Source organism: Siphateles boraxobius, unplaced genomic scaffold (assembly GCF_051911475.1).
Source record: "Siphateles boraxobius isolate OS27281-9 unplaced genomic scaffold, OSU_SipBor_1 48, whole genome shotgun sequence".
Classification (NCBI taxonomy): domain Eukaryota; kingdom Metazoa; phylum Chordata; class Actinopteri; order Cypriniformes; family Leuciscidae; genus Siphateles; species Siphateles boraxobius.
Genome location: NW_027509119.1, coordinates 10,163,626 through 10,186,897, shown reverse-complemented (window position 1 = coordinate 10,186,897; position 23,272 = coordinate 10,163,626). Strand labels below are relative to the sequence as shown.

General features: G+C 40.9%; 1 protein-coding gene across 4 annotated transcripts; it reads left to right on the top strand.

Moving 5' to 3' along the window:
- Positions 1–21: 21 nt before the first annotated feature.
- LOC143710752 (2-5A-dependent ribonuclease-like) lies at positions 22–22,751 on the top strand. 4 transcript variants are annotated; one of them, XR_013194636.1, is made up of 7 exons: positions 15,452–15,569; positions 18,751–20,740; positions 20,835–20,998; positions 21,296–21,430; positions 21,702–21,831; positions 22,108–22,208; positions 22,449–22,751. XR_013194636.1 is itself a non-coding variant. In XM_077201881.1 (4 exons), exons 1-4 carry the CDS (start codon positions 51–53, stop codon positions 22,579–22,581), a joined length of 441 nt encoding a protein of 146 aa, XP_077057996.1. In that variant the 5' UTR covers positions 22–50; the 3' UTR covers positions 22,582–22,751. The 4 variants fall into 4 exon arrangements, 2 of the variants coding, with proteins under 2 accessions (XP_077057996.1, XP_077057997.1); XR_013194635.1 differs by having other exon boundaries at positions 21,210–21,430; XM_077201881.1 differs by lacking the exons at positions 15,452–15,569; positions 18,751–20,740; positions 20,835–20,998; positions 21,296–21,430 and adding an exon at positions 22–127.
- Positions 22,752–23,272: the final 521 nt, after the last annotated feature.

Sequence of the window (23,272 nt, the reverse complement as noted above, 5' to 3'; positions counted from 1 at the left end):
TAAAACTTTGGATGATGGATGATGATGTAGCGAAGGATCTCGTCAAGTGGATGATCAATGAAAATCAAAACAAAAGACCAACTGTGGAGCAAACCCTTGCACACCCCTTTTTCTGGACTGATGAAAGGTAGAATATTCCATTGATCTGGCAATGGCATTTATCAGTCTAAACAAGCCAGAAAGGTTCAGCACTACTTATAGTATAGCTTATTATGATTTTATATTAAATGAAGAGGAAATTTCATCCACTGTAGAAAGTTTTTATCATACGATGTTTATATTTTTTTTTTATCATCTGTGCGGTTTTTGAAATCCTGTCAGGAGAGTGGAGTATTTGAAAAAAGTGGGGAACCAGAATGAGGCCCGAAACTGTCGTAATGTTGATGAGGAAAAATACACTGAGGGGAAAAGCTTTTCTGAATGGAAAACTAAAGTGAATCTAACTTCAGTGCAGACATATTCAAACATATCCATATACACATGTAAATATAACATTTTAAATATAATTAAATAAATGAAAATAGTAACAACTTAAAGAATCTGATTTCATGTCTTCAAGATTTGTTACAAATCATTTGAATGTAGTTCATGGCCTGTTTACTTTAAATAAAGTAAAGCAAAAGTAATAAAGTCAATATTTATTTTGTCAGTTGCCGTCTGAGCTTGTCCAGATAGTGGATGGTAAGAGGAAAGTCTATCCTGAGAACACACTGGGTCTGCTGCGTTTTATACGCAACTTTGACGAGCATTAGTGAGTTACAGATAACATGACGTGATGCACATTTGTTAAATAATTTAGTAGTATTGTGTGTCAGACCATGTTTTTTGGTGTCTCATTTCTTTACATAGTCCAGAGGACGCAGAGAGCATCAACCTGATGGATTCATTCCCTGATCTGTTTGGGAGTGTGTTCGGGTTTGCAAAGGAGAGAGGATGGAACTCCAGGGCGAGTCTGAAAAAGTTCTTCAGCTCAATTCCACATATTTGATTGTTGTTATTTTTAAATACGTATAGCCTACATTGATTTCGCATCATGAATGTATTTCATAAATTAGTTTTAAATAAAGACAGATGTAACTGTACGTTCACACCACCGTACGTTAATTTTCAATGGAAGCTGGCTTCTCTCAGCTGCAAGGAGCGTCAAATCCATCGGCGTCGCGTTTTGGGCGTTTTGAGCGTCACTCAGAAAGTTGAAAGTAGCTCAACTTTATGGTAATGAGCTATGACACGGTTCAGCGGCAAGCAGCGGCAAAAGCCAGCAACCAATCGGAATATAGACGTCCTTCGCGCTGGCTGATTCCAGAGAAACACACCATGTAAACTTTTGTTCCTACCAAAACATTAGTTCCGAGAAAATACAATACAGCAGCACCAAACACAACAACTTTGCGATTATCCATGATCCAGTGATACACGTTTGAGAATGAGCGCAACTTTTATTTGAAATACGAACGCTCTTTTCAAGCGGGAATGCAATTCATTTGCTCACAGTAACACCGATTTGACCAATTGCACTAATTGCAAATAATAATAATAATAATAGCTAATTATTCTCTTTTTCCCCCGATCAAATGTGACCAAAACGGTTATAAAAATGCTGTCATTATAAAAGGTTTCTTCAATATATTACTTGTTTTCTCTGTTTATTACATTTAATGTTGTGACAATACTCTTCTCCCTGCTACGTCAGAGCGGCCAAAGTGTCAACAAGCTTCCCCACTTTTTGACAAGCGTCTTGGCAGGGCGGCGGCCAGAGCTTCTTTGTCGCTCAAGTCGGCGGCGGTGTGAACGTACAGTAAAAACGTTTCCACTGAGCGGTATGGTACGGTACAGTTCGGTACGGTACGCAATTATTTGCGTTTCCACTGTCAAAAGTTGTGAATGGTACCAAAAAGCCGAACCGTACCGTACCACTTTTTGGGTACCCTTCCGTTGGGGTACCTAGCACAGTGGAACGGTACTAAAGGGTGGAGCTAGACTCACTGCAGAACGCTGATTGGTTGACAGAGATCGTCACTTGCGCGTGCTATAAGGGGAATGACAACATAAGAAGCGCCATTTTTAATATACAGTTGGAATATAATACTACGGTTATTCTTTCACGAAATGTAGTTTTAAGAGTTTTTGAGGCGAGGATGTAGTTGTTTAAAGCTCAAATCTGCGGTTTATTTATAAGGATTTATGATAATTTGATCCATTCCAGGCGATCACCGGGCGCCCGGCGCTCATGTTCCCCGCCTGGAACAGCCTTTCCTCGGCTAGTCGTTCTGACGTTTGCCGCTGACTCTGTAGTGGTAATTCGTCTTGTGTATATCTAACGGGTGTTCTTTGGTCTCGTGAATCGATAATTCATTCCCTGGCCAATCGTTTTGGCTGAGGAGGGCTAAGTGAAGTTTCATATATTTAGGCTATAACTTTTCCGTTGTAACGTTAACGTTAGACTAGCGCTGAATTTGTATGTTTGACTGAATTGTTTGCTTTATTTCTTATTGCATAGCTTCTTGTAACGTTACCTTTTACTTATACTTTTATAATGGCTATTATTGATAAAACTGAAATTTAACAAAAAGAGATATGGTTGAGTTTTGTCATTTTTTATTACAAGATTATCACTGTAATGTTGTTTATTGCAACATTTGTACAAATGCACATATTGCCTGGAATATGTTTAATATTTTTTTAAATTTAAACGAAATGCGGGGTTGTGTTTTATATTTCGTTTTGTTATCAATAGGCTACCGTTAAACATGCTGTGAATAATGTAATCAGGTCTATACATTGCCTGAACCACATTTGTGTGCCTATAATGTTTAAAATTTATTTAAATGAAAACGAAAAGAGGCAGAGTGGTGTTTTATAACATATTTCGTTTTATTGTTGCCTAAAATGTACATGCAGAGCGAGCTGAGTGACGCTTTCACGAATACGCTGTTCCATTTGGAGAATTACCGGACTCGCGTCCTCAGGAGTCCTTCTGCTGAGAACTTTACATACTTGGTATTGAGAAATGCCTAATGTCGGCGCTTGTCTTCTTGTGACAAACATGCCGAGAAGCAAGTACAAGATCTGCTCTATGCCATCCATTGGTGTTTACTTTGTCGCTTTCTTCTTCGCGCGAAAATGACGTTGACCGCTTCTTTCCGGCAAACACCACGCCTATCAAGTAGGGTACTGTTGGCGGTGGAAACGCTAGCCGGATCATGGTTTACTGACCCGAACCGAACCGTACTGTACCGTCCCGTACTGCTCAGTGGAAACGAGCCATAAGATGAGCTAAGGTCTATTGTTGTTTGGGAAATGAGGCCCTGACAGCTGAAAAACATTGACAGGTAAAAAATGTCAGTAGTACATTTTTAAACAGGATAATTTCAGTTCTTGCTTTATCTTACGGAAAATATGTAAATATCTGTTACAAAGCAACCTTGGCAGTAGGTAGGCCCTACTAAAAAAATGATCACACTGTAAGACTGGATAAACTGGAAGAACTGGAAGAGAGAGCTACTCTCTGAGAGAACAAAGGAAATTAATATTTGAACTCACTCTTGTGAAGTTAGCATCACCATTTGAGACGAAAAGTCTCACCTCAGAATACAACTCTTTCTCTCTCCCCCCACTCCTTCTCCCTCATGCTGAGATCATCTGAAACTCACCCAAAATCTGTATGGTTTTAATGTGAGCAATTATCATACAGTTTTATACATGTTTGGTATCATTTGAAATGTCTCAGTGCGACTGGTATAAATGTCTCATTTCCAAAGAAGTAAACCAAAAGGTAATAAAGTTCTTAATAGTTTAGAAATATCTTGCAGACAGAAGGGTGTGACTTCTCGGCAAATGGCCTCCTGTTTTCAAAAGGTGTAACATCTGAATGCAAATTTACATTGTTAGCACATGTTCCCATGTAAAAGAGGTTCCCTTTCGAACGGTCACTTCGTATTGCGTAGCTATACGCAGTGGGGAAACTCCTTTTCCTCGATTTACTGAAGCCTTTATGTAAAGCGCATTTGCAGCTGCACAGCTAGAACATGAGCGTCTGGCTCGCTCATAGGCTGCGCTGCGGCAACTGCACATCCAATGGCGCGGGCGCCTCTGACGTACGACCAATGAGAACACTCTGCGTCATACACGTCAGAGCCCGCCAAGGGGGCGTGACCTCAGTCTATAATAGCCCCCGAATTCGCCATTATAGTACATTATACATGTACTATAATGTACGAGTACATTATATATACTCTGACCATTTATTGAGCCTTCGCCGTCGAACAAGCCTTCAGCCTGAGCCAGCTACAGTTCAGCAGACGACACATTTCACCGTGTTTCTCCTGACGCCGTCTCTCCTGTGGCTATCCGGCGATATCCTTTTCATTGCTCATTGTATATTGTATTATTTGTACGAGCGTTGTTCAAATGCCTCGTGTTAAGACCTGCGCCACGTGCGGATGCAAGCTGCACGAGGCGGACGAACACGCTAGCTGCATTCCATGCCTGGGACTTCACCACGCGGAGAATGCACTGTCTGCCGGCGGATGTGCGGCCTGCGAGAGCATGCCTATCTCCGTGCTGCGAACTCGGCTAGCCCTCTCCCGTGACGGCGACGCCGCCTCTCCCGCGCTTCCTTTTCCGGCCCTACTTCAGCCAAGGAAGAAGAAGCGCCGCAGCCAACGGCAGCCGGAGAACATGGATGTTAGTGAACGCACGCCGGCCTCGTCCCCGCGTGCCTCACTCTCTCCAACCCGTTCATCTCCGGTCCTGTTCGAGGGAGATCAGCGCCCCCCCCCACGTGGCGGGCCTTGTCTCCTTCGGCGGGCCTAGCGAGCACGACGACAGCCTGTCTATCGCTGCGTCTGAGGAAGAATGGCCGGGCTCTTTCGACCCCGTCATGGCTTCCCAGCCGACGCCCAACGCCTCAGCTACCAGGACTAACTCCGACGCGGAAATGCTTCGGATCCTGACGCAGGCCGTAACGGACCTCGAGCTCGAGTGGGCCGCGCCCGCTGAACCCCCTCGAAGTCGGCTGGATGGCTGGTTTCTGCCAGGGCACCAACAGGCCCCTCGTCACAAGCCAGCGCCATTTTTTCCTGAGGTACACGAGGAGCTTACCAAGGCCTGGCGCACTCCTTATTCTACACGAGGCCCCGCAGTTTTCGCGACGCTCTCCTCCGTGGACGGAGCAGCGGAAAAAGGCTATGAGTCGTTGCCGCCCCTCGAAGAGGCGTTGGCCGCTCGTCTCTGCCCGAACACAGCTGCTAGCTGGCGAACTAGAGCTGTGCATCCCAACAAGCCGTGCCGTAGCACTTCAGCCCTCGCCGGACGCGCGTATTCCGCCTCCGGTCAGGCTGCATCGGCCCTGCACACGATGGCCGTGCTGCAGGTTTACCAGGCCAAACTCCTCCGGTCTATGGACGAGGCTGGCCCGGACCCTGAGGCTTTTCGGGACCTTCGGAGCGCCACAGACCTGGCCCTGAGAGCTACTAAGGCCACAGCGCAGGCTATCGGGAGGAATATGGCGAGTTTGGTCGTGCTCGAGCGCCACCTCTGGCTTACCCTCACTGACATTAAGGACGCGGAGAGAACAAAGTTCCTCGACGCCCCAGTATCCAGCACCGGCCTCTTCGGCCCGGCAGTGAAGGGGTTCTCAGAAAGATACACCGAGGCACAGAAAGCGTCCCAGGCCATGCGTCACTTCCTGCCTAAGCGGTCTAGCTCGGCGTCAAGTGCTCACAAGCTAGCCCCGCCGACGCCTCGGCCAACAAAGCCCACGAAGCAGGCCTCTCAGCCCCGCCCTGCGGCTGATGCCCAGCGCCAGCCGAGAGCAACCAAGCGCTTCCCGCTTCCCCGACGCCAAGGCCCCAGACCAAGCGCCGCGCCTCACACAGCGCCGCCAAAGTCGTCCTAGCATGCAGGGGAAAGAGAGAGGGCACGGGTCCCGCACTCGCCGGACCACCCTCGAAGAAGTCAACAAAACTTCCCACAGCCCCTTGTTCAGTTCAGGTGGCTGGGGATTTTATTACTGCAAACAGGCCCGCAACAGTAAGCGCGTTCTTGCAAACAAACGCCGTTTTCACGGCGACCCATATAAAGCACAAAAAGAGTATGTTTCACAAACACAACACGTGGGTTCACGGTCCCCCTTCATCAGGCGGCCCCTCCCCCGTTATAATACTGCCTTCCCTACACGCAAATGCTTGTACAGTCAGTCCAATACTCAATGTGTGCACAAATCACAATATAAGGGTATCAGGTCCCCCTTCACTAGGCGGCCCCTCCCCTGTTGTAACACTGACTTCCCCACACGCGAATGCTTGTACAGTCAGTCCAATACTCAATGTATGCACAAATCACATGATAAGGGTATCCGGTCCCCCTACATTAGGCGACCAGCCCCAGTCAGTGTGTCAAGCCCTAGCCACACGTGTTCTAGCCTGGCAAGCTATCCCCGGTGTGTCGAGTTGGGTCATAAACACTATAAAGCGAGGTTACTCGCTCCAATTCGCTCGCAGACCCCCGAAATTTCAGGCGGTTCTCGAGACTTCGGTGAGAAGCAACGTGGGTCACGTGCTTCGCAGCGAAGTACAGAATCTATTAGCAAAAGGGGCGATAGAATTAGTCCCCCCCGCGCTAAAACACATGGGTTTTTACAGCCGCTATTTTCTGATTCCGAAAAAAGACGGCGGTCTCAGACCCATTCTAGATTTGAGACATTTGAACAAAGCTCTCATGAGACGGCCGTTCAAAATGTTAACTATCAAACATATCCTCGCGCAAGTGCGCACGGGGGATTGGTTTGTCACAATTGATCTGAAAGACGCTTACTTTCACATTCAGATAAACCCTCGTCACAGGCCATTCCATTCGGATGCCGTTCGGTCTATCGTTAGCACCCCGTACATTCACGAAGTGTGTGGATGCAGCGCTTTCTCCTCTGAGACATCAGGGAGTGCGTGTGTTAAATTATCTCGACGACTGGCTGGTGCTGGCACAGTCGAGAACCGAGCTATTAGCTGACAGGGATTTGATTCTCAGCCATCTAAAATGCCTGGGTTTCACAATCAATGTTTCAAAAAGCAAACTAACCCCCAGCCAGAGTGTGATCTTTCTGGGTACAGTTTTAGACTCGAGAGCGATGACAGCGCGACTCACACCAGAGCGCGCGCTCTCAGTGCGAGCGCTTACAGGCACTTTCAGAGCGCGCGAGCACGCGCCACTGAAGAAATTTCAGAAACTGCTTGGTCTCATGGCAGCAGCATCGCCAGTACTCCGCTTGGGATTACTGCGCATGCGCCCGCTGCAGCATTGGCTGAAACGACGTGTGCCAACTCACGCATGGCAGTCAGGCAACTTGCGCGTTATGGTAAATCACGGTTGTTTAAGAACCCTGATTCCCTGGCGAGCGCAGAACTGGTACCACGAGGGGGTGACAATGGGAACAATTTCCAGAAGGAAAATGGTTCTTACAGATGCGTCCAACCTGGGTTGGGGAGCGCTGCACGAGGGCATGCCTGCATCCGGCCTCTGGTCGAGCACGGAGCAGAGCTTACATATCAACTGTCTGGAGATGAAAGCAGTTGGATTGGCCCTGAAAGCATTTCTGTCGAACCTCAGGGGTCACCACGTTTTAGTCCGCACAGACAATATATCAGTGGTGGCCTACATAAATCGCCAGGGGGGCATCAGGTCAGGAAACCTGCATGCGATGGCGAGAGACCTCCTCTTATGGGCACAAACCAACCTGAGCTCTCTGAGAGCAGCGCATATACCGGGCATCCAGAATGTGGGCGCGGATATGCTTTCACGGGGCAACACTCCCCTCGGCGAGTGGTCCCTGAACCCACAGACGGTCAGTCTGATATGGAAGGTGTTTGGCGAGGCCGAAGTCGACCTGTTCGCCTCGAGAATCAACACCCACTGCAAATTGTTCTTCTCGAAGGACAGGGACGCGCTGGCCCATGTCTGGCCCAACCGTCCCCTTTATGCCTTTCCCCCCGTCTCGATGATTCCACAAGTCATCAAACGGGTCAGAGAGAGCGGGTGCCCAGTCCTTCTGGTGGCCCCTCTCTGGAAAACCAGACCGTGGTTCCCGGAACTGGTTCAGTTATCGGACACAATCCCATGGCCTGTCCCACTGAGGAAAGACCTCCTCACACAGGCGAACGGGACATTGTGGCATCCGAGACCCGATTTATGGGCCCTCCAGGTGTGGCCCCTCAACGGGTACCCAAAGACCTTCCTGAGAAGGTCTTAAGCACTATATCTGAAGCCAGGGCCCCGTCGACTCGGCGCCTTTACGCTTCGAAATGGTCGGGTTTTTCCAGCTGGTGCGCGAAAAATCAGGCTGACCCAGAGTCATGTGAGATATCTGTAGTTCTCTCATTCTTACAGGAGCTGCTGGATGCGGGTCGCTCCCCGTCCACGCTCAAAGTGTATGTGGCAGCCATAGCAGCACATCATGTTCTGGTGGCTGGCCAGTCACTAGGAAGAAACGACCTGGTCGTCAGATTCCTTAAAGGTGCTAGGAGAATGAACCCCTCCAGACCTCCATCTGTGCCATCTTGGGACCTCTCCACGGTCCTGGGGGCTCTGAAAGGTCCACCTTTCGAACCGCTCCAATCGGTTGATCTAAAACCCCTCTCGCTGAAGACCGCTCTCCTTATGGCTTTGGCATCTATCAAGCGAGTGGGAGATCTGCAGGCACTCTCTGTGAGCCCTGCATGTTTGGAGTGGGGTCCAGATGACTCCAGAGTCGTCCTCAAGCCCAGACATGGTTACGTTCCTAAAGTGCTCTCAACACCGTTCAGAGCACAGGTGGTGACGTTATCAGCCCTCCCTCCTTCTGCAGAGGATGGAGAGGTTAATCTTCTCTGCCCTGTCAGAGCGCTGAGAATCTATCTGGAGCGTTCTGCGTCTTTTAGACAATCAGAACAGCTTTTTGTCTGCTTTGGTGGTAGATCCAAGGGGGATCCAGTCACTAAGCAAAGACTGTCTAGATGGATAGTGGATGCTATTTCTATGGCTTATACCGCAGCGGGTCAAGTTTGCCCTATAGGCGTCAAGGTCCATTCAACCAGAGGTATGGCCTCGTCATGGGCTTGGTCATCTGGCATTCCCATTAGTGATATTTGTGATGCGGCCGGCTGGTCCTCGCCTTCCACATTTATGAGTTTTTATAATATGGAAGTGCCTTCCCTGCAGGCGAAGGTGCTTTCGGTATGATTAAGACCCGTTGGTGGCCGGTCTTGTCATATATTACTGTGCACAATCACATTCACATATATACATGAAACCCGCTGCTGGCCGGTTGTAGTTCATACATAAACCCGCTGTGGCTGGTTATATTTATATATATATAAACCCGCTTTTGGCCGGTTATATGACATATATAAAACCCGCTTTGGCCGGTTATATGACATATATAAATTCCATACATATATAAAACCCGCTTCGGCCGGTTATATTCCATAACAGTTATCAACCCGCTTTAGCTGGTTAAGATTTCATTTATAAACCCACTTGACTGGGTATATGTTCGTATACTAATAACCCCGACAGAGTCTGGGTTCATTGGTGTAGTATATTGGGTATTTCTACTGATGTATACTACTGAGACCTGACGGTGTCTGGTCTATTTTTACATAAATTATGCGGTTATGGCTTGTTCTGTACGCTCAGGGGTCCTGAGTTGCAGTGACAGCCAGTTACTCAGTGCGGCGTTTTGCATGGCGTCCCCACTGCGTATAGCTACGCAATACGAAGTGACCGTTCGAAAGGGAACTACTCGGTTACTCACGTAACCTCAGTTCCCTGAGTTAGGGAACGAGTATTGCGTAGCCAGCCGCACTATGGTAACATGGCAAGTTGTCGCTTCAGTCGTTAAACCTGCTATAATGGCGAATTCGGGGGCTATTATAGACTGAGGTCACGCCCCCTTGGCGGGCTCTGACGTGTATGACGCAGAGTGTTCTCATTGGTCGTACGTCAGAGGCGCCCGCGCCATTGGATGTGCAGTTGCCGCAGCGCAGCCTATGAGCGAGCCAGACGCTCATGTTCTAGCTGTGCAGCTGCAAATGCGCTTTACATAAAGGCTTCAGTAAATCGAGGAAAAGGAGTTTCCCCACTGCGTATAGCTACGCAATACTCGTTCCCTAACTCAGGGAACTGAGGTTACGTGAGTAACCGAGTAGTTTTGTCTTTATAATGAAATGCAGCAAAGGGCTCCAGGCGATTCTGTACCCCAGATCAGCCCGTGAATGTTAAGAGCTTCCGAGCATCATGTATTCCCTATAATGCCGGGTTCGCATCTCTTCTCTTTATTCCAGAGCATTTGATGATTTTTATTGATTATCTTTGAACTGACTATGTAGTCGGCACGCTACATTTACCTGACATAATAAATTGTAAACATTTGATTTTATTCTAATCGACTCTGACATTATTTCCAGTAAAGAGTTAAAAGAATAGTCAAACATTCGCTCATATTTAATGATGTACAGATATCATTAAAAACCTTTTTCATTTATGGAGTCAAATGAAATAACGAGAAAATACATATGAGAAAATGTATTTCATTTAATCAAATTACGTTGCCACGCAGAAAGACAGTAACAAGCAGAGACCTTCACCCGCTGATCGAATGCCGCCATTGGATCGATTGAGCTCAGGTTTACAACACTTTAAAAAATATATATACACATCTTACAGATACTGCAATATTCTGCAGATTCTGTAAGCTTAATAGAAGAAATGTATCTGTGAATTATTTTTTTGGAATTAAACTTTCAAAAGTTTTAAATTGAATTTGAAAAAAAAAGATTATTCTACAAGGCTGCAGTAAACTGAACATAATACTATTTATGTTTGTGATGTTAAAACTTTAATCAAACAACCCAGCATGAATTTCAGCAGTCAGTTATCAGTTTATCAATGTGAAACTTCCCACAAACCACCTCAAACTTTGTCCTTTTCTAATCATACTGTAAATATATAACAGTAATATTAATAATCTGTCCATTTTTTAGTTTTCTTCATTTTATCTTTCGGTAAACCTTTCAATAGGGCACTTTAGACACTACTAACTATAAGAAACTTTGCAAACTACATCAACTATCAGTCATTAGAGTATTAGTAGTTTGTCTGCTTAATAAATGTTAACTTTTTATTTTGATGCTACTTACTACATAGTAACATTTCAGGTACATGTCGACTTATTCTACTAACCCTAACCCTAATCTAACAGTCTACTTATACTCTAATAAGAGTTAGTTGACATGTAGTTGGAAATTAATAAGAGATAGTTAACATGCAAAGTTACTTATATTTAGTAGAATGTCTAAAGTGGACTGAAATTAAGTGTAGGTCTAACCCATCTTTGAAAAAATCCTAAAATTGGCTGTTCAGTGTTGCTGATAAAACTGGTTTGACTCTTATATTTTAAACTTTGTTTAAGGAGAACTTTGGACAGGTGTGGTTTGAGCAGCCGTAAAAAGGCAACGCTTCAATGATAACACCTAACTCAACACGCAGGGCTGCAGCACAGAGCAGGTGAGCAGTAATCTATCCCATTGTTATATTATTTTAACATATATTTTCTAATCCTTTTGTTATAGTTAAACTAATGCAGAGCATGCGCCTACGCAACTGGGAACCAGTCCCCCACTGAAAAAAATGATTCGGACCCCTTGTAAATGTTATATGTTTTTATCTGGTTAATTTCACTGATTTTAATGTGTTATTTAGTCCTACTTATGCTTTATTAGTAGTTTTCAAATTCACTGCCCTTATAAAATAAAATAAAAGTTAATTTTATTCAATTAAAAGTAATTAGAAAAAAATATGTTTCATTAAAAATTGTGGCAACAGATTACAGGCAACATTATTAATCCAAATAATTCCTTAAAAGTTAACCATTTTCAAATGAGTAAACTGAGAGTAAAATGAGCCCGCCCCCTTGACACTGTGATCCAGAGCTATGTTCAATACAAAATCCCTATGCATTTTAAACAAAAATAAGAGACAGACGTCAAAGAACAAGTAGTAAGTCTTTATTTTTATTGCAAATATTGAAGATACCTGATGTTAACAAGCTGAATCACTGAAGGAGAAAACCGTAATTTTGTGTCACCATTATGGAGATTAGTGTTTGTTTTAGTTGGGCTCTTGACCCTTAACTCTATATCTTTAGATTTGTGATAGATTTCTGTACCTGGCTGAATCATAACAGCCAGATGTACTAATAGAAAAGGTAATCTGATGGTGTTACTTATTATTTAATAATCATTATTTCACAATCATTTGACCTGAATCACTGAATTTTATTTGAACTGCAGTATGCTTTATAATTGTCACAATTGTTTAGATTCACAGGCTGATTATTGAAAAAATGGAGTAAATTCAACTCATAATAATTTAGCTAAACTTATTAATATAATAAATCTGAAATTACTTATAAAATATAAGTACAACCAATTTACAAAATATAAGTACGTTCAACTTAAAAAATATATCTGGATTTAGATCATTTTATTTCGTGCGACCCCTTGACATAATAAAATTAAGTAAAGTCAACATAACATTTTTTCAGTGTAAAGATTTAGTATTTACTATTTATATTTCAAATGTACAGTATTGTGAATTCAACAAATTGTCGAACACATTGTTTTGCTCAGGTGATCCTGTAATAAATGACGTGTTCTGACAGGTGTGAGAACGAGGAAGTGCGTACAGTTTTATTTCCACGCAAATCTGAAGAGTGTTTGTAAACCATTACACTCAAAAAGAAAGAAACTATTGTGCATAAGTATTCTTTTTATTTGTCGTTGTTACAGGCTACTTGAGTACTGTTTCTTGTTTTAATCAAGTTTTGTTTGTTTTTATTTTAAGCTTTAAAGAATGAATGTGTGTTAAGACACAAATTGACTTTACTTTTTCCTAAATGCATCACAAACAGAAAACAGATCTGATAATTTGCCTCTTTAAAATCAGATGCAGTAATGACCAGAGAAATATTTAAAGGCTATATTAATTGATGATATCAACAATGAAAAGTCAATAAAAGTGGACGTGCCAAGGCCTAACCTGTATTTAGCCCGAGCACAAATGATGCGAGGACCCTATTATAATTGCTCCTTTTATTTTTAATGTTATTTACATGGAACAAATAAAAATGCATATTTATGTAAGTGCAACATCAGTTTTATTCAATTTATTCGCTATGCCTGGGGGAACAAAAATGTTGTTCCCATGACACTGAAAGATGCGACTGGCTCTATTTTAAATAAAAATATATTTCACTCTGATCTAAATTGCTATGTTCTATGTTTCTACGAAATTGACAATTTCATATAGGCCTATATAATGAATTACAATCTTTTTTTGTAAAACTAACATTTTAATCGTATTGCTATAGCTGTTGGTTGAACAGGTAAACAAAATGAAACTTGTTATAGGAACTCACAATGTTATAGGAAAAGGTCAATTATTTGGAGGTAGATTTCAACAGAAAGGATGACAAAAATGTATAAAATGTATTGATTACAATATTTGTTGGCCTGGAAACGGATGCAGAGGTTGTGTTGTTTCTGCTCCATATGCGAGTAACTTTGGTTTTGCTGTGTGTCACAGAACCAAGATATGCTGGTGTTGTAATGTTAGCTATAGTAACAGGACTGTTTTGAGTGTCATTGTTCGTCTGGAGCTCGTGTGCTGCTGGTGACTAACAACAAACTCTTGCTTATATATACTCTTGTGTACTATATCTTCATTTTTTTCTTCTTGTCTTTAGTTCGTCATCTTCAGCTTCAGCTATGATAAAGAGAGATCCAATCTTGCATTGTATATTTGTGCATTTTGGGGGCGGAGTAATGAAGGGTGTTTGTTTAGATTTATTTCAAATATCAACTGTGTTTCTCGCTTACTGCACCTTTAAGTACTAGTGATATACATGTTGAATGTCAGACTTATTATAATAACAAGTGTGTGAAAATAAGAACTTATTTTCCATATTTTTCAAGCTGGAATACAGAGCGAAGAACACAACCCTAAATAATTATTGCAGCCTGATAAAGCATGATTTACATCTATTAATATTCCTTTAAGTCTTATAAAAACCCAATAAAGAACAACTATTACTTGATAATCTCCTTATTCCAGTTTTAGATTAATCTGATATGCAAAAATAGAATTTTAATTTTTGTAAATCATGACTTGTTTTAAAATTCTCGTTTGTTGAATGTTAGGCATATGTTTTTGAAAACTATTGTAAATAAATGCTTATGAACACTAATTAGCATTCTATTAATAATTAATAAAGTACATTTTTAATTATATGCTGTTTATGAAACATCACTCTTGGTTTCTGACCAAATGTAAAGTTAGTGTTTTGAAAGAATGAAGATGGTTATAGCTTTCAGAAAGGCCACCACCATGTTTCATCAATGATGCAGGTGATGTTATAAAAATGACATTGAATTTGTAATGTGGAAAGGTAAGACCCAAAAGCGATTTGCAGATAACAGTCTCTTTAATAGCGAGAGATAAACTCAGTCCAACAGAAAAATCCCTCAAGATAAACAACAGAAAGGTAGCCGTAGATGCTGGCGCTCCAATAACGAAAATAATAGAGTCTCTCCTTAAAGTAGACAGCAGCAAACAGTCTGTGAACAGGAACCGGCGGACGCTGTTCTCTGATCCCCTCGAGAGAATGAGCGTACTACAGATAGTAGAGATGAATGCTCTGGGCGATCGTCTGCAGCAGGCGGGCTGGACAGAGTGTAGAGCAGAGATTAATAGAGAACAAATAAAAGACCGACCTGAGCCAGACTGGATGGCGGATAGAACACGGACAAGACTCGGACAGGACTCGGACAGGACTCGGACAGGATGGATGCAGCAGGTAGTAAGTTGTCTCTTGCATGTGTAGAGAATGTAATAATCTGGCAAAGAAACAGGGAAAAGGGAGAGCAGGAAATAGCACAAACAATCAGGGAGAAGAGAGAACAGGTGTGAAGGAGTGAGTGTAATGAGGGTATAACTAGAAACAGCTGAGAGTACTGAAGGTGCGTGAGGTAATGGGTGTGTGTGACCAGAAGAGGGAGACAGGAGACTACCAGACTCATGACAGAATTATGGCATAATAAACATTATTGGGTCAAGACAAATGGATTAAATTGTCTGAGGGCCTGTATTCATTTTCGTTAAGCATTATAGGCTGAGAGAATTACAAATGGGGAGATATACATTATAGGGGAGAGAATTACAAAGCACATAGAATTATTTCAGTGTGTTCATTTTAGGATGTTTTATTTTCATCCATATTATACTAGCATATTGTAGCATGATCGACAATTATGAAGCTGACAAACATTTCAGTGGTTACTCGCATAACCCTTTCGCGCGGTGGATGACGCATACAGTGTGTAAGAACCAGGAAGACCTCTTTTTTTTGTCGGATACCAAGTAGCCTATTATCCAAGTATCAACGATAGATAGCTACCAATACCGGTAGTCTCTTTTAGTCAAATATCTTTTGATTTGATTTTTGATTTAAGTTTTTACGATTTCTGGGAATAAAACAGGTAATTATAACCATTTAAGTTAGATTGTATTTGAAAGCCGTAATTTTAACAGACACACTGTTTTTTTTAAAGTAGCCTAGCCTTTCAGCAATCACAGATAATTGCCTATCTTTTAGCAACTTTTAATTTGAACATAACAAACATCATACAAACCAGTTTATTTTATGTCACATTTCCATTCGTCGCAATTCAATGTAAAACAATTTCAGATAGGCTACTCTTTCTATAGGCTAACGTTAACAGTTGGGCTAGTGCGCTGTTATCGACTGCATGTGCAGCAGGGTCGTTCAGACGTGCAGAAGGCATTGTACAAACTATAATATTGTAACAAATGAATTTATAATTTAAGTGAGGATCTTTCGTTAAGTGAGGACCCAACACCAAAATGTAGCCTATCGACTCTTCGAGATCGGTCCGCCCATCTCGAAGTTTCATTTTCATGAAAAAATGCAAACTAGGTTAAGCCTATTTTAAAATCTATATTAGGCAATTAGAGACAAAGTGAAGTGGGGAGGGAATGGTCAAGAATAGTATGTGCTATGTGTAAATATGTAGCTCTAAGTGGTTACACAAAGTGCAATATCTTGAACAGACTGTAAAACACAAAACATTAACGATGTTATTAAAGCAAGAATATCTTTAACACTGATCGGAGTGTCTATTTCCACTGCAAATATCCCGCATCGTTGATTCGTTGATAAAAAAAACAGAGCCATATAGAGATAGAGCTGCGTGTTTTTGTGTTCTTACACTTGTAGGCTATGTTAGTTAAGGGTATCACTATGGTTTCACAAGGACAGGAGACTTACGGGTAACAGGTGATTGTCTTAAAATGTCCGGATATTTTAAGACAAAAAATATCGGGCGCAAACAAGTAAAATGTAAAATTTAGTGAAATATCATTAAAGGGTTAGTTCACCCAAAAATGAAAATGATATCATTAATGACTCATCCTCGTGTCGCTCCAAGCCCGTAAGACCTCCGTTCATCTTCAGAACACAGTTTAAGATATTTTAGATTTAGTCCGAGAGCTTTCTGTCCCTCCATTGAAAATGTATGAACGGTATACTGTCCTTGTCCAGAAAGGAAATAAAGACATCATCAAAGTAGTCCATGTGACATCAGTGGGTTAGTTAGAATGTTTTGAAGCATCGGAAATACATTTTTGTCCAAAAATAACAAAAACTACGACTTTATTCAGCATTGTATTCACTGGCGTAGCCACGGGTGTGCCAGGGTGTGCCGGTGCCACCCACAGTGGCAGCTGGCACACCTAAAATAGATGCAGATTTTTTTTTGAAGTTTTAATAAAAATGTTTCCTAAACTTGGACTATTGTTGTTTACTTAAAATATTTGTACATTTAAAATGTATTTTAATTTTTATATAATTATCGTTAAAAAAATATCTGCCTACATTCTGACTGCCAAGTGCCAACCAATCCGTAAACAGCCGCTGACTGGTAATACGGTTGTGATGTTGAGGCTCGCGCAGCCATATGAGGAGAAATGGAAACAAATGAGCTCAGATCACACAAATAAACTTTATGAACATAGAGCGGTTGAAAAAATTAATGTGGAGTTTTTATATTTATAACATATGATATGATACAGTTAAGCAACATCACAGTGACCAAGAGTGGTGAAAACCATCACGATTGAAAATATGACACTGATTTCATATGGCAGTTCAATAAACAAGTAATTAATATCAAGTCACTTACATTTTAGACACAATATTGACTGTTTTTTTCTATTTGAGCAGCGAAAATAGTTCAAAACAAAGATAACAGCAGAACCACAGCGCAGCTCACCGGAACACATAACCGCATTACTGAATGATTCAGCGCTTTGAATGAATCGATTGAGTCAAAGATTCAATGACCCATTAAATAACTATCTCATTCCTGAATGATTCAGCCGTTTGAACGAATCATTTGAATAAATGACTCAATAACTCACTCATTAAGACGGTCACCTGTCGCCCCCTATTGGTGATTTAGTTTCGAGTTTAAAAGTAGGCTATCATTCTTTCGAATATGGGATATTATTTGTATCTTCAAAAAATATTTAAAACAATCTCATAACATTATTTAATGCAGTTGTAATTTTTCAGTGTAAATTAATTAATTTGATTGGTGACAGCATAGTGTCTTATTATTTCAATTGAATTTATTGATCAAATCTAAGAATTTAAAATGAAAGATGAAGCATACATTTAAACCGATTTCTGGATTTTTACTTGGACAAGAGAATGGCCGATTTACTTGTTCGAAGGACAAGCACATGTAAAGCCTTAATGTTGAGCCCTGAGTTATATTTTATATACTGTAGGCCTAGTAGGCTATTATATTTATGTGGCAAGCCAGTTTTACACATCAGCCCAGTCTATTCTGTAAAGTTAGTGATAAGCCGGGTCCGAGTTTTTTTGCACATTAATTTGACAATATATGTGGCACACCCAATATTTCTTATGCACACCCAGAGACGCTTTTTTGGCTACACTAGTGATTGTATTGTCTTCCGGTTCTGTTGGGGATCCGGGTTCAGTGACGCTGCTGACGTAAGACGCTGCTCACGTGTGTCTGGTGCGCCCGAGCTTTGTTTACAGTCTGAGGGAGACGCACGCTGGAAACAAAAAAATCTTCACAAACATGTCTAAGGATTTCCACACAGAGGAAGACTTGCATTTTTTTGCCCAGCCATATTTATTTGAACCCGAATACACGGACGCACCAGATACACGTCAGCAGCGTCTTACGTCATCAGCATCACTACGGACTCGTGAACGCGGATCACATCTGTCTAGCCCATCGCTAAGAAAATATCTTATTTTCACAGTGTAAATAGCATCAATTGCTTTTGCAAATAGCTGCTGCCAAAATAATAGGGTACTTCAGTGTACTCCTATGACATTATTTCAAGAGGAGCTCAGTTTTTCACAAGGACAGTTTCATGTTCATACATTTTCAAAATGTTTGTACTTTTATAAAACGATTTAATCATTTTTTCATTGACAGTGTAAAATTAACTGAGATTAATGCACATGGCATGACAACACACTTATCTAAACACAAAAACGTAAAGATTAACACTGTGTCTATTATCAATGTAAATTAATAAGATAATAAGTAATAATGCTACCCAGTGCCTGAATTTCAAGTGTTTAACATCTTTTGACAGATTGTAATGAGTATTTGAAGATCCATGGCATTCCAGTTCCAAGTAGTTCCAGTTCCAGTTCCAGTTTCAGCAGTACCTAGAAAAACAGACCCCCTAATAAAATGTATCATAGACATCAAGCCAGAGAGACTTCGGAAATTATTAAAAGGCAGAGATATTAATGGTTTGTACTCTTCTGAAGTCTGGGATGATGATGTTACACTATTAACAGCAGCAGTTCTATGCAAAAATGTAGAAATCTGCTCATATCTACTTGAAGAGTCAGCTGATCCTAACAAACCCTCAACAAATGCCCAAACACCTCTACATTATACAGCTTTAACACCTGGAGTTCCATTGAGTATTGTGGAAAGATTACTTGCAGCAAAAGCTGACCCAAATGGACATGGATTACAAAGGTTTACTCCATTGCAGTATGCTGTTAATCATGATCGTATAGACATTTTGAAAGCACTTATAAAGGCTGGAGCTTCACCTCTAAGGAACTATGGGTTTAATCCAGAACTTGATAAAAAGGTGGAGAGAATGACTTGTCATCTATATTCACAGAGTGAATTGTCAGAGAAAGTACGTTTATCTTTCTCTTTTTCTTGTGCTGTACGAACGAAAAAACAGACTGAAGTTTACAGAGTCTATAATGAACATTTCTTTGAAGAGGATCCTTTTGATAATTTGATTTATTTTGAGCTCTACTTTGATGTAGTTGGTCAGACTGCAGAGCAGTATCGTCAGAGCGCCATCAAGTGGTTAAAAGACACAAACAGTGCAGAAAGATACATTGAGGGACTCATCAAGCGCTTCCCAAGAATCCCTCAGGAAAACTGTCCGATTGCACTGAAATGCTTAAATGTTGCCTTGTGTGTCAGTGAAAGCATCTCTTTTCAGGTATTCAGTGAGCTTGTTCCAGTTCTAACAAACAGGCTTCAGCGCTTTGGAAATGCACAAGGAGAAATAGTCAATCATCTGATACTAAAGATACTCAATGTCATGATGCAGAAGACATCTGAGCAGAAACTGAGTACAAACAATTCTGTCTATGAGAAGTTATGCAAAAGTCTATTGCCTCTCACACGTCCTGATTATTCAAGTCTAATCAGAGTGTGGACATATGGACTGTTCGCCAATATAAATGTGTTTTCTCCTGAACTTGTTGCACTGTATGGACTGTCTCCCATTCCAGAGATGATTCTTATCAAAGCAGAGACAGCGATGGATGAAGTCATGAAAAAAAAGCTGCACAAGTTTGATGAATCACTAAGAAATCCAACTGGCTCAAGTGCATTGGGTAGTTTATGTAAGGAGACTGCTGCTCTATCAACTTGCAGGAAGAAGAAGAAGAAAAAGAAGAAAAAAATCCAGCAAGAAGTGGGATCACAAAAGGGTGAGCTGCAAGATAAAGAGGAACAGTCATTTCCAGACACTGTAGTGAAATCCATTGAGGAATCAAACTCAAGTGTGCAGCCGTTCACACCGCCTGCTGAGAACTCTAGAAGGTGGCATCAAACCAGTCTTCGTTGGAGGCCCAAGCTTGAGAAGCTAGCTAAAATGGATGCTAACGAGACATATAAGCTGGGAAGTCTTACTCTTGTACTCAACCCTGAATTTCTGATTGCTAGGGGAAGTGATGGAACACAAGTTTTTCTTGGTTTGAGGGATGACGGCACAGAAGTGGCCGTGAAACGAATGGATAAGTTTAATTACCAAGACCTCAAAAATGAGGAGGAATTTCTACGACATCCAGACCTTGATAGTCCCTCCATTGTGCGATATGTGGACTTTACAGAAGATGAGCATTTTGGATATCTTGTTCTTCAGCTTTGTGAGTACACACTGGAGGAATATATCCAAGAGCATTTACCAGATAATAATGCTGAGAAAAATTTGGTTCTGAAAAAGCTGGTGAATGAAGTTCTCTGCAGCTTACAGGTTTTACACCAACCGAAAACCAAAGTGCTTCATCGGGACATCAAACCCCAGAATGTTCTGATTGGTAGGAGTCAAACCTGATTTACAACATCTATGTAATTAAAACGTCATCCCAAATTTTTCCCCCTGAAATAATGTGGACTTTCCATTTGTTACAGACATAAATGGAAAAGCTAGATTGGCTGATTTTGGCATAAGTCGCCGACTAAAACAAGGCGAAACCACTATACGAACAAGAATTGCTGGAACTAGATGCTGGAAGGCAAAAGAGACAATAAAGGAGAAGTTCAACACTGGGTACAAGAGGAGCTCCGACATTCAGGTGTGTTTTCAATATTAATCACTTAACTCAAAGTGTATTGTTTAATGAGAAAGAGATGTAGTTGCAATCACTTGAAAATCCGTACAACTATAACAATGGATGACTATTATTCTGATGCACGAAACTGAGGAAGAACTGATGAATGAATCCAACAATGCAACAAGTTTTTACAAAAAATTCTGTATTAGTGGTAACTTTAACCTGTTTGAAGGTTGCTGGGATGTTAGTGTACTACATTCTCTCTGGAGGACAACATCCATTTGGTGAAGATGTTGATTGTGAGTCCAACATTTTAAGAGGAAGATACTCACTGGAACATCTGGATGATGATGTAGCGAAGGATCTCGTCGAGTGGATGATCAATGAAAATCCAGAAGAGAGACCAACCGTGGAGCAAACCCTTGCCCACCCCTTCTTCTGAACTGATAAGAGGTATACTGTGCTTTTGATGACATTTGACTGGTTAAATACAGTAATCAAGTTCAATAAATATTTCCAGAGTGTCCATGAGCCATTAATCCCAACATATTCATTTTAAGCCTAAAAACAATCTGTTTTCACTCACAATTTATATACGTAGCTTTAAACATGGTGTCACAAAGAGACTATTAGAGACACTATAGAGATGACATAGCGGTCATAATATAGCTGTATATGATATTTGTATAATGCTAATTGTATAATGTTTCTGAAATCGTCTCAGGAGAGTGCGGTATCTGAATATATTGGGAAATGAGAAAGAGGCTGAAAACTGTCGTAATGCAGATACGGAGCTCCTTAATGCCATTGCAAAATACACAGAGGGGAAAAGCTTTTTTGAATGGAAAGCTAAAGTAAGTGTAACCTTAATGCAGTCCATAACTTATGAATACATACAAATTAAGATAATTTGTCCTATAGTTATATTCTTCTGTCAATGGTGTTTTTTTGTTTTTTTATCAGACATGAGCAACCTAAAGTGAAAAAGCAATCAATGGCATTAGACACCTGCAATTATTGGCCAGATTAAGACATACAATTGGCCTTTCTATTATTGTTAAAGTTGAAGTAAATTTGAAGTGGAATACATTGCAGCTTCATTGTTAAGTGCCAAAATATCTTTTTCTCAGTTGCCGTCTGAGACTGTCCAGAAACTGGATGGTAAGAAGAAAGCCTATCCTGAGAACACACTGGGCCTACTGCGTTTTATACGCAACCTACACGAGCATCAGTGAGTTACAGGAATAATTAACAAATTAATTAATAATTACTGTTAAATTATGGAAAAATAATGCACAACCCAAGCTGGTACTGTGTTTACAACGCTAGGTGGAGTACAAATAATGTAACAACTGAGCAATAATGATCAACAGAAGGAAAGAAGTATCATATATTTGTAAGAAATTATGAGTTTTTAAATAAGACTTTCTTGCACAATAATTGTGTTGTCTGTGTGTTGTTCTCTCCACAGGAAAGCAGATGCTGCGAAAACCAACCTGATGACTATATTCCCTGATCTTTTTGAGAGCGTGTACCTGTTTGCTAAGGAGAGAGGATGGAACGCCAGAGAAAGTGTCAGCATGGACATCAACTCAGCATCATGATTGTTACCTAAATCTGAGATCAAATTTAATTTTGCAGTCAACAATGATTTCTACATAGTGACTGATCACAAAAATTGTACAGTGACACTGAGTAAGGCTTTTATATATATTTTTACGTTTTCTTTTAGTTACTAAAAAACCTGTTACCTGTTATATATTCAGGTATTCAATATATATATATATATATATATATATATATATATATATATATATATATATATTAAATGTAAAATATTTTGTTATTGCATGTAATTGATCTCATGGATCATGAAACCTCAGTGCTGCGAAGAATAAAAAACAAAAAGTGCCTTAACCTGTGATTGGCAGAAAAACATGTCATATATTAATTTATCATAATCACACCTTTTGATAACCCTTTGGACATATTTAACAGGAAATAAATAACTTGTGTCTCAACTTGTTACATATGACGATTGCACATTACAGTACTGTAAAACTCCCCATCAAGAAACATCTGAAGTATCATGCATGATTTGCTATTTAATTAAATGAAAATTAAATTTGTGATTCAAATATTAATTGTTAAATAAATAATAAAAATATTATAAAAGTTATGAATAATAATAAAATGATTTTAATCAGTTGTTGAGTGGACATTTGGGAGAAATTATAATGAAACCACAGCAGCTTTTTAATCGTTTGCCGACTTTGAGTGCATTCAAGAGATGGT